Raw genomic sequence first — 18,744 nt, forward strand, 5'->3', positions numbered from 1 at the left:
GCACTTTGGAACATCAGTATCGTGAAGTGTAGTCACTGTGTAAAATTCCTTCTTCATTCAGAACCTTTCCCACCTTGAAATCTCCTGCCTCCTGGGCTAGTGGAAGCAGGGTGATAGGGAACCAGGTCAGAATTGCTCTGGTTCGATACACTTCCACAGAACACTGAGGATACATTTTATATTAGCTTCAAACCCAATAGAAAAGCAACCAAGAAGCATCGACAAGTTTGTACCTTGGTCTGCGGGTCTATAGCAGCTCCCTGATTAACCAGCACTTCCGCCACATTCACTCGATCCTCTTGGGCAGCCAGGTGAAGAGGTGTTAAACCACTCTGTGAATCCAAGTTAGATTGCATCAACGGTGCAGCCATCAAACTTTCAAACACAATGACTGGGCTCACTGTCACTGCAACCTGTGACAATGGCAGCAGTCGCAAGCAGCAAGCTGTAAAGGAGGTGTGTGCTCAGCCGGTTATGTTACAGTCTAACTGTGGCTGTGCGCCAATGAATATTTCATGGTGGGTCAGGCTATCGGCTTTCGACTGCAATACAATCACTAGCTTGAGACAGAGCTACAAATAACCCTGTCTGATTGAAGACTTCAATCCCAGGACGGCGACCTCAATAGTCCGTGGAAAAGAGAATCGGGACAGGGAGGCCGGGGGATGTGGGGGTGGGTGGGTAAAGAGGGCTATTGTTTCGTCCAAACACAATCTCCCCCTTCACCTCTAGTGAGGAGGGTGTTCCTTGTGAACGAAGATTGGACCAACAATTCTCTTTATAAATAGTGCAATTATAGAGTCGGCCATCTTTGACAGAGATGTGACAGTGTTAGCACTGTGCTGAGTGGGTGATTTTTGCAATTATACACATATTAAGGCCCAGGGCAGTTGTTGGACGGAGCAGTGGGGGAGAGAACTTGATCAGCGTACCGAGCAGTCAGCATAATCACGGACCCCACACACCCCGGACATTCTCTCTTCCACCTTCTTCCGTAGGGAAAAAGATACAAAAGTCTGAGGTCACGTACCAACCGACTCAAGAACAGCTTCTTCCCTGCTGCTGTCAGACTTTTGAATGGACTTCCCTCGCACTAAGTTGATCTTTCTCTACACCCTAGCTATGACTGTAACTCTACATTCTGCACTCTCTCCTTTCCTTCTCTATGTACGGTATGCTTTGTCTGTACAGTGCGCAAGAAACAATACTTTTCACTGTATGTTAATACATGTGACAATAATAAATAAAATAAAATGTGTGATTATAGCATCAGCTTTGTGTAGGCAGTTTCTATTCTAAATGTAGGGGTGGATGATGGAAAGAATGGAGTGGAACTCAACATCAGTGAGAAAGAGGAGTGGGTGGGTGTTCCGTGGATAGGAAATCTGTCACTCGATGTTTTGTGCCCCAATGTTGATTTTGAATTTCATCCCAAGATTTTCAGCTTATTCTAAATCCCCACCTCGTGTTTCTGAATTCCCAAAACCAATAACATCTCTTGGCTAAAGTGAGGGTGAGAATGGTGCTATGTGGGTGAGTAGAGGGGTTATTTTCCTGTGGGGAAGCATCTGCTGTTTCTCTCTTTAAAATGTTAGGCTGTAATGTGGCTCAAGGAGGCAACTCATGGAGGGGAAGTCAAATCTGTGTCCCACCAATCCATAGGGATATGTATTGGTGATCAGATACATTGTTAGCCCAGTCCCTCTGTTCAGCAGTGAGCCTTGTTCTCAAATTGATGTCAAATCCATGATCAATGATTAATATCATCATAGCATCGAGGGGAAATGTGACCAATTCTTCACTGAAGCAGAGAGGTCACATCATATGAAAGGGTTTTAGAGATAGGACATGGTCAATGTGACCTCCTTGAGATGGGGAGGGGAAGGGAATTTTCCTGAGTATCATTTTTGGGGTGGGGGGGTGGGTGGGTGGGGGCGGGGTGGGAAGAGACCTCCAAATGGAAGTCTCAAGTCAGGGCACTCCAGCAGTCCTGAGAGTGGGAGCAGGCATGATGGACCAGTTGGACTTTTCTAACATGTTATTTTCACACATACACTCATGGTGCATTCAGTGGATACAGGCTTGTGGAGCTGTAGAAATGGGCTGTGACAGCAAGAGGAAAATCAGTCAAAAATGCGGGGACGATAGAGCAGAAGTAAAGTAATAAGAAATGAAGCTCTCTGGCCACCAACCTTGTTTCCCAGGTTTACGTCTGCGCTGCGGGTCAGCAACAGGGACACCATGTCAACGTGCCCCTCCTGTGCGGCAAGGTGCACTGGTGTAATGCCTTGTTTGGTCACCGTGTTGGTGTCCGCGCCATACTCCAGCAGGGTTGTCGCTATGTCCATCTGATTCTTCTTGGCAGCTATATGCAGGGGAGTGTAGCCATTCTACAAAAGAGTCAAAGAAAAGAAAAGAATCCATGCTAACCATTCAAATAGCTGAACATAACATTCACCCTTCTCTCTCTGTCAAAATTGGTTTCAGCTTTTAATGTACACACACACGCAGAGGCTCCCGCTGTTAAAATGCAACAAGCAGACCAATCCCTCTTATTTTATCTTACAATACATCCAGAAATCCTTTCTTTAATTCACACTTTTGCTCTAGTTGTTGCAGGAAGCTGTTTACTGCAGCTGTACAGGGCCTTGGTGAGACCACACCTGGAGCACTGGGTGCAGTTTTGGTCCCCTTGTCTAAGAAAGGACATACTTGCCAAAGAGGGAGTGCAGCAAAGGTTCACCAGACTGATTCCAGGGATCACGGGGTTGTCATATGAGGAAGGATTGGGTCAACTGGGCCTGTATTCACTGGAGTTTAGAAGAATGAGAGCGGATCTAATTGAAACGTATGAAATTCTGACAGGGCTGGACAGACTGGATGAAGGGATGTTGTTTCTCCTGGCTGGAGGGTCGAGAACAAGGGGTCATAGTCTCAGGATGCGGATTGAGATAAGAAATTTCTTCACTCAGGAGGCTGGTGAACCTGTGGAATTCTCCAATGTGGAGGCCAAATCTCTGAATGTATTTCAAATGTAACTAAATTGCTTGGCTCTAAAGGTGTCAAGGGATATGTGGAGAACGGTGTTGAGATAGAGGATCAGTTATGATCATGTTGAATGGTAGAGCAGGCTCGAAGGGCCAAATGGCCTCCCCCTGTTCCTATTTTCTATGTTAAGCCCCACTTTCCCCTCGAAGGGACAGGTATGATATTGGGTTGTCCACTTGCCTGAATTGCCTTGGAGTCTCCAGGAATTGCAGAATAATCTCCGAGAGACTCCGGGAGAGAAATCCCCGGGGAAATTCAAAAAAAATTGCCTTTCTAAAAAAGAAAGTTTTTTTTCCCATTTCTGTTTACTAACCAATAAAATATCAGACCTGGAAAAAATGCTGTTTGACGAAGCTAACATTTAGCCACTTGATTAGGAAGTGTCTGCTTGCTGTCCAATTGGATAGGAGGATGGTGCCCTGTGACATCAGACAGCCAATGGCGGGAGTGAGGGGGTGGGGGTGAGGATTAGGTGGTCATGTGATAACACCTCCAGAGATCTGTCCAATCAGAGGTGGCAACCCTAGCATGACATATAGTATCAAACACAACCAATCAGAATCTCTGTTTCAGTAAGCCAAGCTTAAATTAACCATCCTGAGAGGAGCATTTTAAAGAATCTCAAATCCCAAATGGGTCAGTGACTCAAATGGTCAGTTAAAAAAAAACCCTTCCTTTTAAAAACTGGATGGAATTTATGGTTTGGGGCAGTGAGCAAGGGAGGCAGCAAATAATTTGAGACTTATTATTACTAGTCATAAGAGCATAAAACCATTCCAAAAGATTATGTCTTTGAGTTCACTAGAAAATAACATTCAGAGGAGGTCCCCCTGTTAGACTCATTGTAATTAGAAGGAATCTTCCCCCACAGTGCCAGTTTTGATCTCGTGATATCTTTAAAAACAACTCAATTCTTATTCAACAGTCGTCCAAGTGTTTTATAGCAAATATGTGTCATTTGCAGATATCCTGTGGCATTGCTCATGGGTGGTCTGGAACGTGCTTGTGATACTGGAATGTGCTTGTGATAATCAGCTCTTGGTCTTTGCTGTCCTTTTAATAGGATCCAAGGAACTGGATCTGATAGAAACTGCTGTTGACTGGGAGACAGTAAATTTAGTGCAAAGTTGCAGCTTTTGCTGTTAAAAGGAGGTTTTCCAACTGTAATAAAGGGCAGCGAATCTGGAATGTTACCTCTGCTTAAGGGATGCAAGACTGAACATGAAGATTAAACGTACCTTTATCAAGGCGTATATATTACAGACACCAAGATACAGACAAAAAGTGACATAGAAAGAGAAACATTTGGAGACAGAGGGAGAGAGAGATGCAGGAACAGAAAGAGACAAAGAGATTATGTGTGTGTGAGAGAGAGAGATAAAAGTAGAGAGAGACAGAGACAGCGCACAGAGTAAAGCAGAGCGAGTTTGGTTGAAAGTCAATGAGGGAGTTATTTATGTGGATTTATAAACAGTAATCAGATCCAGAAGTCAGGATTTTCCTGTCCCGCCCGCCAGGGGAATCGTAGTGGGCGGCGGGACAGGACCAGGCAAAGGTTTGTTGACTTCAGGCGGGATTTTCCGGTCTTGGCGCGAGCGTGGGGTTTTCCAGTCCTGGGACAAGCATGGGTGGAAAATCCCACCCAGTCTATTTCATCATAACGTGCTAAAATTTCTTACTCGTGCAGACAGTGCATCAAAGTGGGGATGGTTTTAACCAGAGAGCCAAGAAGCAGCCAGTAAGATTTTAATATACAGTGAGTGAAACATATTCAGGGTATTGTGCTTACGGCTGCACTGTCCAAGAGGGCTGCACTGTCTGTGCTTCAAGTGGTTTGTCCTACATTTATTTCGCAAACCATATCCTTGTTTCCAGTATCCTACTCACTGACTATCCACCAGCCTATGTCCTTATGATATTCAAATATTTAAAACATTAACACAATAGTTTCTTTTTAGGAAGTGGGTAGAATTCAGGAAGAGCTGGAGATCTCGCACAGACATAATGCCAGTCAGCGTATAAAAATGATTTGATTGTATTTTCTCATGATTCTTTGCAGTTTTTAGCCAATTGTTGGTGGATTTGGCAACCAGAACCCCTAGTGTATTTAACAATAAACAAACTGCCGTGACGTGATGGACAGGAGCCCAAGGCTTCTCGGACATCATCTGAAATAGTCAGAACGCCGCTTGGCATGGAGTCAAATTCCATTTGGCCAAATGGTGCCCTGCCAAGCCAAGCGCTGGGAAGAGCCTCCCACCAAGACCCTGGCGTCTCCCATCAAATGTTGCGGCAACCACAATTTAATTGTGTGTTGTCGCAAACAGACTAATGTGTCAGCCATCACTGAACCTCTCGATTTGATCCTCGCTTCTCCGTGTGGGAGCTGGGATACTGGAGGAGGACACAGCGATGAACGCTGATGAACCAGCCCAGGGTGAAGTGGAAAGAGAGTGCTCGTCACTCACTGCAATGCTTTCAATCACCCTAGTACAGCAGTCAACACGGCAAGAATGATGCTGAATGTGTGAGCAGCAAATTGGAAGTTTGAGGATTTCTTGCAGTGTGTAGGTGAGGCTGTTGAGGGCCATGTCCAGACCAATCAACACATGGAACGGAAATCTGAGGCAAGAGCAGGGCTAGAAATCATTGAAGGCACAGTTGGGTGCCGGGAAGGAGGGGTATCCAATGGATAGATGGGAGGAATGGCCTTCTACATGAGTCATTCATTGTGACTCTCTTCTAATTCTATTCATTTCTGCTGCCTCAGGTCGAGTTTGACGTTTAATGAAAGTGAAAACAGTACGAGTGACATCATGTTTGTTTTTCTAAGCACAAGCTGCACGGTGGCACAGTGGTTAGCACTGCTGCCTCACAGCGCCAGGGACCCAGGTTCGAATCCAGCCTCAGGTCACTGTCTGTGTGGAGTCTGCACATTCTCCCCGTCTGCGTGGGTTTCCTCCGGGTGCTCCAGTTTCCTCCCTCAGTCCAAAGTTTCCTCTCTCGGTGCAAAGATGTGTGGGTTAGGTTCATTGGCCATGGTAAATTGCCCCTTAGTGTTAGGGGAGTAGCAGGGTAAATATGTGGGGTTACGGGAATAGGGCCTGAGTGGGATTGTGGTTGGTGCAGACTCGATGGGCCGAATGGCCTCCTTCTGCACTGTAGGGATTCTATTAAAAAAACTTTTTGGAGAAATGTATTTTGATGACAATGTCCTGGATTTAACTTGTGAGCGTCATGAAACATGTCCCCTCCTCTTCCCAGGCTGCTACTTGGATTATCTTCAGAGTGGTGTGACTGACTGTGAGTTATACTGTCTGCCTGCATTATTGAGAAAGGAGTTGCAGGATGCGGGCTCAGGGGTTTTGAACAGTTGGCGACGGGGAGAGTTTTAACATGGGGGAACCAGGTGAGAAACTACACTGTGAATAAAATGGAAGCAAATTGGGAAACTGGCTCCAATCTGCAGATTTCTGGATTTGACTGAGGCTGGACAGGGATTACAGCTCCCTGGAGGTGCTTTCTTATTTTAAATTTGTTAATGAGGCAGGAAACCTTTGGATTTAACTTGCTTTTCAGGTTTAACTGTGGCTAGTGAGGTTTCCCAGACAGAAGCAAAACTGGCAGATGCAGCAAGGTGGGGATGCTTCGAGAAGCACAGTTTGAGGGTCAGAGGGAGCAGAAGTGTTTCCACCACCACCCCTCTCCAGGGTAGTGTTTAGACTCTGCTCCCACACCTCCCCTTCCAGTACCAAGGCAGCGGATTGAGTCCCCCATGGGATTGGGCCTAGCTGATCTTGAATTCTCGTCTCCAGTTTCCACAACTCAGAGAGAAAGCCAGACTTCCAGTTTTCCCATGCAGTATCAGTCCCAGTGCTCCAACCTGCTCAGAAAGATAAAACTCCCCACTTGGACTCGCATACAACTTTAACTCGACTAGATAAGAAATCTAACACTGCCCCTCCAAATTCCTGTCTCTGTCTTGTTTCAGTATTCTTTTTTTGGTTGCTCATTCCTGTCTAGTTATTAGGTAGTTTAATTCATAGCAAGAAGTATACACAACGTTCCCCTCCCCCAACCCCCAACTCCACAGATTTTCAAAGAGTGGACAAAACTCTGGCAGACGGAGTTCAACTGTGAACAAGTGCACTTTGGATCCAAGAAAGATAGTCCAGAATATTTTCTAAGTGACGACAGAACGGACTTTGGGATCCAAGTATAGTCAGAGTAAAGATAACTAGCCATAATCCACAAAGGACCATAGATATCTCTCTCGGTTAGAGGAGAGAGAGAGAGGGGAAATAGGTTAAACAGCTAGAGGGGCAGCAGCTCCACATCAACCATGGGCACACGGTAAAGAAACAGGGTACCACAGCCAGTATGGGGATTGAATCCATACAGTTGGTGTCATTTTGCACCAAGCTCTACCCATCAAACCAACGAGCTAATGACCCACCCCTTAGCTTCCAAGTATAGAAATCACAAAAAACTAGTGACCATATACAAAATAATAATTTTGCACAGTGGTTAGCGCTGCTGCCTCACAGCACCAGCTCTGGGTTCAATTCCAGCCCTGGGGTTGACTATCTGTGTGGAGTTTGCACATTCTCCCCATGTCAGCGTGGGTTTCCTCCGGGTGCTCCGGTTTCCTCCCACAGTCCAAAGATGTGTAGGTTAGGTGGATTGATCATGCTGAATTGCCTGCCCCTTAGTGTCCCACGATGTGTAGGTCAGGGGGATTAGCGGGGTTACGGGAATGGGGTGAATCTAGGTAAGATGCTCTGTCAGAGAGTCGGCGCAGACTCTTGGGCCGAATGGCCTCCTTCTGCATAGCGTGGATTCTATGAATTTTTGATTCTAGAAAAGGTTGACCTTTATCTCCAGAGGGCTGAATGACAAAGCTTTGCTCCAATTGTATAAAGCTTGGGTTCGACTCCATCGGGGGTACTGCGTGTAGTTCTGGACGCTACATTTCAGGAAGGATATACTGGTCTGGGAGTGGCCATGCATCAGATTCCCCAGAATGCCAGGGCTAAGCTAAAAGGGTGAAATTATGAGAATAGGGTTCATAGACTAGGCATGGTAATCCCTTGACGACAGAAGATGTAGGGGCAACCTAATTGAGGACTGTAAGATGATTAAAGAATTTGACAGGTTAGGTAAAGAAAAACGATGTCCTCTGATGGGGGAACAAGGGGCTTAACTTTAAAACTAAAGCTCGGCCGTTGGTACCAAGGCAGGGCAAAGAGAGTTAGATATATATCAGCCAAGGTCAATGGATCCTCGAATTGTTTCTGTAGCCTGATTGATTCCTTTAACTGTGCTACCTCCTGTGCTAACTTAGAGGGGTAGACTTGTATTCAAGGCTGCATGGGAACTTTGGGGTTGCTGCCACACAGCTTAGAGGGAACATTGGCCAATATCTAATTCAATGGTGAATAGACTCAAGGGGCGGAATTATCCCATCCCGCCCTCCACGGGAATCGCAGTGGGCAGGACACGGACCACGCAAAGGTTCGTTGACCTCGGGCGGGATTTTCCGGCATTGGGGCAAGTGTGGCCGGAAAATCCCACCCAAGGAGTTGAATGGCTTCCTCCTGTTCCTTTTGGATGAAAAGGTCATAAGGTTGAAATTGGCAACAAAACACAGAAGAGAGAAGCAGGTAGGCCAGGAATGAAAGCCACACAATAAGGTGCCAGTTTTAGGTTTAACCACAGTTTATTTGCATCCAGAAAGTGTTTGTAACACTGAACTTAATGTCAGGGAACTGACACATCGTCAGCTGCATGCAGATAGGGATCTACTAAGCTAACGGATGTCCCTTTTAATGCTTTGCTCTACATACTATTGAAAAGAAAAATATACCATTGACATATTCATAGTCATCACGAATAAAGGTTAAATCAGCCGGACATCAACCCAGTTGACAAAGCCTTTTGGACCATCGGAATCTCTTAATCGTCTCCAAAATCCACGTGCACCATCTGTTTGAACATCAACACCGATCCCCAGTGCCAAACGTTGGAATTAAGGACAATATCGAAATTTCACAACACAACATTCTCGGAGTGAAATAGGTGGATGGTTACAGGTCTCTTGCTATCTGGCTGCTTATCTTATCATCCTGTCATGCCAGCTCTAGGTCAACAGTGCAATCTCAGACAATCTCGCCATCGTCAGCATACAGGTTACCGGCAAGCAAGTTTTAAAAATCCCCCACAATCCATTTCACAGAACGCCCATGTCAAATCAAACACCCCACAAACATTACCACCAAACCATCAATCATGATATCAGATACTTAAATTCAGCACATTCCCAGAGTGGTCTATCTTCTGGGTATGTACAACTGGACTAAAAGCCTTCTCAGTACGCAAACCCCACATAGTCATCATTCTCCGCACGCGTTGCTAGCTCCCATGTCCTGGCGGTGTGTACACTGTACCTTTGCTGCTGCATGGGGGGAGGCTCCTTGGTCCAACAGCAGAAGGGCCACTTTCTGGTTATCATAGTGTGCTGCCACGTGTAGTGGAGTTAGGCCGCTCTGAAAGGAAGAGGAGTAAGATAAGCCAGTCAAATTCAGGGATTTCTGAGAATAACGACAATCGCACTTTCAAACTGCTTCAATCATTCTTCCAACACAAGTCTTTTTTTTTTGCATTCGCCACACTAACGATGATCATGCCTTCAGTCACCTGGGCTCTCTGAAGTTCCCACCTTTAACCTCTCCACCCTCTCTCCTCCTTTAATATGCTCCTTAAAACCACTTTGACCAAGTTTTTGGTTGCCTGTCCTAATATCTCCTCGACAGGCTCAACATGAAAGGATATATCTCTTGTGAAACGCCTTGGGATGATTTAAGATATTAAAAACACTGAATCAACCCAGGTTGTTCTTGTTGTTGAGGTCAGGTCCGTTACAATGTCTCGATTGATTCATGTGGATTTACTGCCCATAGTGGACAAATCGCATTAACCCAAGCATGCTCAGTTTGTGTGGTGGTGACTCTTATTTAATAAGACACATGAGGGCAGAGTTAGAGGAACGCAGAGATTTCCGAGGGTTGTGGGATCAGAGGAAGTAAATGAGATAGGGAGAGACAAACCCATAGAGATACTCAAACACAGGCTGGGAATTTTTAAAACATGGGAGCAACAGCTGATGTAATTCAGTAAGCACTTTAGTTTTGCCTGCAGAAGTTTGGGTGACACTGATGGAAGCTTCAGCCCATTTCAGTCAATTTTCACTATTAACCCATCTAGGAAAAAGAGAGTATAGTTTCACTCAGTTGCTTCACTGTCAACCAGTCTAGAAGAAAGTTTAAGACAAGAACGGAAAATGCTGGAGAAACTCAGCAGGTCTGACAACATTCGTGGAGAGAGAATAGAGCCAATGTTTTGAGTCTGGGTGACCCTTCGTCAGAGCTCTATTCTCTCCCCACAAACGTGTCAGACCTGCTGAGTTTTTCTACTATTTTCTGTTTTTGTTTCAGATTCCAGCATCCGCAATATTTAAGTTTATTTATTAGTGTCACAAGTAGGCTTACATTAACACTGCAATGAAGTTACTGTGAAAATCCCCTAGTCGCCACACTCCGGCACCTGTTCGGGTACACTGAGGGAGAATTTAGCATGGCCAATTAACTTAACCCACACATCTTTGGAATGTGGGAGGAAATCGGAGAACGCGGAGGAAACCCACGCAGACATGGGGAGAATGTGCAAACTCTGCACAGTCAGTGACCCAAGCCGGGAATCGAACCCAGGTCCCTGGCGCTGTGAGGCAGCAGTGCTAACCACTGTGCCACCGTGCCGCCCGCAAGCCTTTATATAAGAGAAAGTTTGCACAGTTTCAGTCAGCTGACCATTTAATATGAGATCAGGGTAATGTCTGCTTCAATGTCGCGGTTCAATTGATGTCACTGTAGAATCCCTTGTTTATGCTGCAATGCGTGATGCAGCCAATAAAATGAAAATCATCTGCTCAGAATAACTGGTGTACTAATTACAAGGTGAGCATTGTTTCACTGTTATCTTGCATTCAAATATGACCATGGTAAATATGTACCCCAGCCACATGCATCATTAGATTGGTTCATTTCATAGCCCCATTAGGAATGAATATTAGATGCACTTGTGAGGTTAGTTCAGGCCACATCATTTGTATCTGAGATTCCTAGGGGCACATACAAACTCGATGATGCACAAAGCATTTCAGCATCAATGCAAATGCAGCTGAACAATTGGTGCTGGCTGGGTATTCGACTGGCGGGGGAAGGGAGCATCACAGCTAAACTTGTGGCTTCAACTAACCTGAGGGTGCTGAGCTCGATTGTAATCGTCCCACTGCTACCCTGCTGGAGATTAACTTAACAAAACTCTGACCTTTCTGGTCTATGTGTTTAGAATCAGACAAGGTTGTGCATTAACCTGGTGCATCACTGCAAAACCCATACATAAAGAAACATAAGGAAAACTGTACGGCCAATTAAGTACTTTTGAACATTTTTTGATAGTTCTGCTCGGTTTCGAACTGGCGACCTCTCAATTATTTGGTGAATGTGATAACCGTTACACTAGAGAAATTCTGTGCCTGAAGTACCTCTGAAGTGTTGCAATGTCGGATTCAGCCAATTTGCGTGCAGCAAGCTTTTTGGATGTGGGCGTTGTGAACATTTGTTGCCCATCCCTAATTGCCCTTAAAAAAGTGCCTCGCTCGGCCATTGCAGAGCGTGGTTAAGAGTCAACCACATTGCTGTGGCTCTGGAGTTACATGTAGGTCAGACCAGGTAAGGACGGCAGGTTTCCTTCCCTAAAGGACATGAGTGAACCAGATGGGTTTTTCCGACAATCGATGATAGCCGTCACGGCCACCATCACTGAGACTAACTTTAACATTCCAGATTTATTGACTGAACTTAATACCACCAGCTGCCATGGTGGGATTGGAACCAGTGTTCCCAGAACATTAGTGTAGGCCTCTGATCAGTGACATTACCACTATGCCACCTTCTCTCACAGACACCAATGTAATAATGATCAAATAATCTGCTTTTTGGTGCTATTTGCCTGGACACCAGAGAAATCTCTGAATAGTGACATGGGATCTCTTTCAAAGACCTGAGGGGGCTTTAGTTTCGTGCCTCATCCGACAGTTGGCACTTCCGACAGCACAATGTCCTCTCAGCACTGCGCTGGAGCATCAGCCTCGATTTTGTACTGGAGTCTCTGTAGGGGGGACCTGAACCCACAACCTTCTGATTCAGGGAGATCAGTGAGGTATAGCTGACATGGTAATAAATACTGTTTAACAAAGAATGCCACTGACTGTTACCTTTCCAGAAGCATTGGGAGATGCAGATTTCTGAAGCAAAAGGTTAGCCACCTCCATTTTCCCGTACTTTGCAGCCACATGGAGCGGGGTAAATCCTTTCTGTAATGAGACAGCAGAGAGATGTAAAATATGCATGGTGGCTGGTGCAGGCACGATGGGCCGAAGGGCCTCTTTCTGTGCTATTAAAGTCTATGACTGTATGAATCTATAAACCCATTATGTCAGGCTGCACACTGAAAGCTGATCGAACTGAATTCAGAGCAGGCTTGAAGAGCCATGTGGGCTAATTCCTGCTCCCGACTATTAATGTTCTTCAGCCCATCCTGGTATAGTAAGCCCTCAGATGATTCAACATCAACAAACTTTAAACTTTCAAACTTTAAAACATTTTGCAGTTTGTGCAACAAACGTTCGAAAAGTGGACTCAGGAACAAGATGGGACAATTTAGCCCCTTGAGCTGCTGCCTCTATTCAATTAGTTAGAAGTCTCACAACACCAGGTTAAAGTCCAACAGGTTTATTTGGAATCACGAGCTTTCGGAGCGCTGCTCCTTCATCAGGTAGATGGTACTGCACCACAACTGCACTGGCCCAGTCCAACTCCAAATCTTTTGGTACCCTTAAAGAATCATCAGGCTCCAGTTTCGTCACTTCTACTGATTCCAGCCTTTTGGGGGAATGTGCGTTACAGATTTCCACCAGTAATGTGGATATGGTAAATGGGGAAAATCTTCTGCAAGTAGATCTTGTATCTAAAAAAATGAACCGATCACGGCAGTGGATTCCTTTATTTAAGTAGCTGAGCGCGTAAAGATTAGTTTAGCTGCTAAGGGGTTGAGTTTCCACGTTTTACACTGATAATAACAGCAAGTTCAAGTTGAATCGGCTAAACATGTGCAGGAGATTGTGGAATTTTAAATGAATCGAGCTCCGGACAAAACTATTCTTTCTGCTGTCTTAGAGACTGCATCGGTCCCATTCCACCGAGATCCCCTTCATTTGGCCCCTCATACTGCCTTCTTTTTTCCTTAGATGCATGGGCATTATCAGGCATGTTTTAAAAGCTTTTTCATATCAAAACGTGTCTAATTTACTAAGAGGCTGACTAGTGTACGCCAATGAAACTATTTAACTGTTCAGTATTTTTAAAGTGGTTTTAAATCAAGTTACTCACAGGTGGAGTACAGTTCAAAACATATCAAAAATAATTATTTTTTTTGACACTTGACCCATTCTCAGCTGTATTCAGACCAGGTAACCAATCTTAAATACATCAAGGAGTACAAGGATGAAGAATAAAGAGCCACCTTCTTCCATCGGGAAAAAGATATAAAAGTCTGAGGTCACGTAACAACCGACTCAAGAACAGCTTCTTCGCTGCCGTCAGACTTTTGAATGGGGCTACCTCACATGAAGTTGATCTTTCTCAACACCCGAGCTATGACTGTAACACTACATTCTGCACTGTCTCCTTTTCTTCTCTATGAACGGTATGCTTTGTGTATATAGCACAAGAAACAATACTTTTCACTGTATACAAATACATGTGACAATAATAAATCAAATCAAATCAAAAACAAGTTATACTCAGTTGACCTGCCGGTTCATGGAAAACTTTATGTTTGTTATTGAATTTTAGCAGGGGGAAAAGTAACCTAACCAAGCACAATTTCAATCATTTTAGGTGCAATTTCCCATTCTTCTCAAAGTGGAGACTCGCCAACTCTTCCAGCTCTCGTACCTTGGTGTTGACTGAAAGTGAAGCCCCTTGTTCCAGCAGAACTGAGGCCACGTCTTCGTGTCCTTCCCGGGCTGAGATGTGCAGTGGTGTGTAGCCGGAGGTGGTGGCTGCGTCTGGAGAAGCGCCATGTTGCAGCAACTGCTGTACAATGTCAGCCTTCCCCAGGCGTGACGCAATGTGCAATGGAGTCTGGTCATCCTGCGAGTGGTGAAGAAAGTCAGAGGGGTAACTTCAAATCTGTCCAACCGCGCACACGTTTCTTTGGGGGGGGGGGGCGGGGGTTAAAATTCCTCCCAGATTGGCCAATGCAACCCATTGACCTGGGGAATGGGGAAGCCAATTCTGACAAGTTGTTCTAAGTTGCAAAGCACTGTCCTCCCGATATAACCCAACATCCATTTTCTCAATTATTAACAGTGGCCTGAAAACTAGATACTTTCAAACTAATCGACGGCCATTTGAATAACCTTCCCCCCGCCCCACCTCCGCCCTTGCTTCATAGAATCCCTACTATGCAGAAGCAGGCCATTTGGCCCATCGAGTCTGCACTGTCTATCCAACAGAGCATCCCATCCAGGCCCTATCCACGTAACCCTCAATCCCCCTAACCGACACATCTTGGGACACTGAGGGACAATTTAGCACAGCCAATCCACCTAATCTGCACATCTCTGGACTGCTCTGCCAGTGGAGACCCTCTCACTAACCTCAGTTAGTGGGGTCAGACGGATTGGAGGACCTTGTGATAGGTCTGCTCCTGATCCAATCTGTTGTAAAACCTCTGGCTGGCCTTCCTCTGACTGTCTACCCACACTTCCAACCATTCGTTTTAACACCTGCTCTTCAGTGATAATAAGCAGCACTGCAATGCACTGGATACCATGTCATTGTGTGGAACTTTGATGTTCCTTAGTCTCACCATTTTAAATCTAACGTGTTATTTTAGTCAGTACACGTTTTAAAAGTGTAGATTATTCTTTTAACAAGAGACAAACACTTGATGTGTTTCTATGGAGCTGGGCATTGCTGGCTCCACAAATCTGCTGCCTATGCTAAAATAGAAACCTTTCATCTTGCTACCCTGCGTGGCCCGATTAATGGGAGGTTCATGATACATCCTAGTAGCATTGTGCTTTGCCCAGTGTACCATCAGCCTATCTAACTGACCAATTACACATTTCCTGCCATCTCTATCTCTATGCTTCAGCTGGGAGTTATCGGCCCACCCATCTTTCTTCAGATAGTCAATTTCCTCCCCACACCCCGAATTCCCTCCTAGCTTTGTGTCATCAGCGAGATTACTCACACAGACTCCCTGCTCTGTAGCATTAGTGACCTATGAAAGGTGCCGGGTTACCCCATCCCATTGACGGGCAGCTCCTGTCCTTTGTTGCCAGGCCATTTCCAAGTTCAAGTCAAGCAGTTTGTTATCCGCCCTAACCTTCCTCGCCAACCTCGCATGAGGAGATTAGTCAAAAGCCCTTTTGAAACATCTGAGTGAACCACATCTTCTGGATTACCTGCTCCCCCCACTCGGACAGTTACCCCCTCAAAGTATTCAGTAGGTTTGTCTGGTGTGATCCATTGCTGACTGCTCCCAATGACATGCATACACTTTAGAAATGTCTTTATGGTGTCTCATGCTCTTTTCATCCCCCACCATGGACACTACATTAACTGGCCCGTGGCTGGCAGTGTGGTTTTGAGTTATGTTTGTTAAGCTGTTGCTGTCCGAAGACAGCAAAGTGTGTAATTAGGATTCTTCACGAGTGAAATAGTCCACTTCAGAGGCGGCTGTCTCCTCAGGTCAGTTGAAACAACCTCCACATTCACTCAGAGCTGGCATCCCTAAAGTGGCACTGCCCCTCTTAAATGGGATTTAGACTGCATTGGCATCAGGTGCCAAGCAATATGATGTAGTGTCATTTTGGTATTGCAATGACATAAGCTGCAGAAACTATTGCCATGTCATGGCCATATCTGACATAACACGTTGCAGAAGCTGCACAAGTCTCCTGGGCCTCCCGTCCCTCCCTGAAACAGGGACGCTTCCACTTAGACCAAAAGGTCAGCTCAGATTTATTTATTCGTTTACCTTAGCTTTGGCCTCCACCTGAGCTCCGTTCTGAACCAGATGACGGACCACATCTGCTTGCCCTGCCCTGGCCGCCATGTGTAGCGCTGTCTCCCCTCTCTGAAACATGGACGGTACAGGGGCATGGGTTAGAAATCAAACCAAACAAACTTAATGCCACTCATATAATTCAGAGTAAATGCCCACAAGGCTGCATTCCCTGGCTCAGACCCTTGCTCGGTGGGATACGGATGGGGTGAAGAACAACATTTGGAGTTGTCCCGATTACCCTACCTAATTCTCCAACCTGCATGTCTGATTGAGTGAGACCCCCACACACACTCCCACTACCCAGCCCACAACTGCATGGCTTTGACAATACAGACGCGCAGACAGAGCTCATATTCTTCCTTGCTGAAGTTTTCAGTTTCTTCAAATCTTACCACAACCTTCCCGTGGTGTGTTTCAGGTTCAGCAACGCCGCAATGTCAAAAATTCTCTTCCTGCTCTTCAAATGCCTTCACAGCCATGCCCCCTGCCTTACCCACTCTGAACTCAGTCTGATTCCACGCCAATGTGCTCAGCTCATGACTGTTCTTGCAAGCCAGTCAAACGTATCAACCCCAGTGGCAGCACCTCCACCTCTTGGACTGCAGTTGTTCAAAGGAGCCCACCATCACCTTCTCAAGGCAACCCATAGAGTCATAGAGGTTTACAGCATGGAAACAGGCCCTTCGGCCCAACTTGTCCATGCCGCCCAGTTTTTACCACTAAGCTAGTCCCAATTACCCGCATTTGGCCCATATCCCTCTATACCCATGTAACTGTCTAAATGCTTTTTAAAAGACAAAATTGTACCCACCTTTACTAATGCCTCTGGCAGCTTGTTCCAGACACTCACCACCCTGTGTGTGAAAAAATTGCCCCTCTGGACACTTTTGTATCTCTTCCCTCTCACCTTAAACCTATGCCCTCTAGTTTTAGACTCCTCTACCTTTGGGAAAAGATGTTGACTACCTCGCTGATCTATGCCCCTCATTATTTTATAGACCTCTATAAGGTCACCTCTCAGCCTCCCACGCTCCAGGGAAAAAAGTCCCAGTCTATCCAGCCTCTCCTCATAACTCAAACCATCAAGTCCCGGTAGCATCCTAATAAATCTTTTCTGCACTCTTTCTAGTTTAATAATATCCTTCCTATAATAGGGTGACCAGAACTGTACACAGTATTCCAAGTGTGGCCTTACCAATGTCTTGTACAACTTCAACAAGACGTCCCAACTTCTGTATTCAATGTTCTGACCAATGAAACCAAGCATGCCGAATGCCTTCTTCTCCACCCTGTCCACCTGTGACTCCACTTTCAGCTTAGAGCAGGCAATAAATGCCAGTCTCGCCAAGGACACCCAAATCCAAGCAATGAATGAAACGAGAAAGCTAGCCATTCTCACCTCAGATTACCACATAGACTGAGTTCACTGATGTTCTGTGGAGCTGCAAATTCCTCTGGCTATTTTTTCCGAACTAATCGTTCTTAAGTGTGAACAATGGGTTTGTGTGAGCCGTGATTCCCATCACTAAGACAAATTAACAGCAGCACGGAAATGCCTCCAGTAGAGAGGCTGGCTCACCGTGAGCACAGAGGGAGATTACCATTAGTACACAGATGCTGAATTTGTGAGGAGGTAACAGTCAGTCAATGATATTCAGGGACGCTGTACTGGGTGGAGCCTGGGTGGTGGGGGCTGGGAGAGGTGCTGTGAGCTAAAAACACTTTCTGCTCATTAAATCATTCAAGTGGATTGTTGAGGTGGAGAACATGGAGTCCTGTGGTTAAACTGTTTTGACACCTTATATCTGCTTTACAACCAGACACCACTGCATTGTGTTCAGTGAAGTCACACGTTGGTTCACACTTCTCCCCAATATTAGAGAGGTTGCTATTCTCCTGTCAGTATTTGCACTGACATTGAGGACACAAAGGTGCTACAGCAGCACCTCTGGGGCGTGTGGAGGGAGGGAGCGGGGGCTGCTACTTATAACTTCAATTTTGAACAATAAGGAGTCCCACAACACCAGGTTAAAGTACAAAAGTTTATTTGGAATCATGAGCTTTCGGAGCGCTGCTCCTTCATCAGGTGCTTCCGATCAGGTGCTCCTTCTCACTCACCGGATGAAGGGGCAGTGCTCCGAAAGCTCGCGCTACCAAATAAACCTGTCGGACTTTAACCCGGTGTTGTGAGACTTATTGCTGCGCCCACCCCAGTCCAACGTCGGCATCTCCACTTCATGGCTTCAATTTTGAAGTTCAAAAGGCTGGCTTTCCTTGGATTGTAGTTATACAGTAAGAAGTTTAACAACACCAGGTTAAAGTCCAACAGGTTTACTTGGTAGCAAAAGCCACACAAGCTTTCGAGGCTCTAAGCCCCTTCTTCAGGTGAGTCAAATAAACCTGTCGGACTTTAACCTGGTGTTGTTAAACTTCTTACTGTGTTTACCCCAGTCCAACGCCGGCATCTCCACATCATTGTAGTTATACTGCAGGCAA

At 45.6% G+C, this 18,744-nt stretch overlaps 1 protein-coding gene across 1 annotated transcript in view; it reads right to left on the minus strand.

Annotated features, from left to right (window-relative positions):
* The window catches only part of ank3b (ankyrin 3b), a 310,337-nt gene that overhangs the window by 60,412 nt on the left and 231,181 nt on the right, over nt 1-18,744 (minus strand). The window contains exons 14-20 of the mRNA XM_078222927.1: nt 16,219-16,317; nt 14,124-14,321; nt 12,383-12,481; nt 9,495-9,593; nt 2,193-2,390; nt 234-332; nt 74-96 (exon numbers count right to left, since the gene is read on the minus strand). Of these exons, the coding sequence (XP_078079053.1) occupies nt 74-96; nt 234-332; nt 2,193-2,390; nt 9,495-9,593; nt 12,383-12,481; nt 14,124-14,321; nt 16,219-16,317 (815 nt within the window). The remainder of the gene's footprint in view (nt 1-73; nt 97-233; nt 333-2,192; nt 2,391-9,494; nt 9,594-12,382; nt 12,482-14,123; nt 14,322-16,218; nt 16,318-18,744) is intronic.

The sequence above is a fragment of the Mustelus asterias genome, chromosome 11, assembly GCF_964213995.1.
Source record: "Mustelus asterias chromosome 11, sMusAst1.hap1.1, whole genome shotgun sequence".
In the NCBI taxonomy this organism is placed as follows: Eukaryota; Metazoa; Chordata; class Chondrichthyes; order Carcharhiniformes; family Triakidae; genus Mustelus; species Mustelus asterias.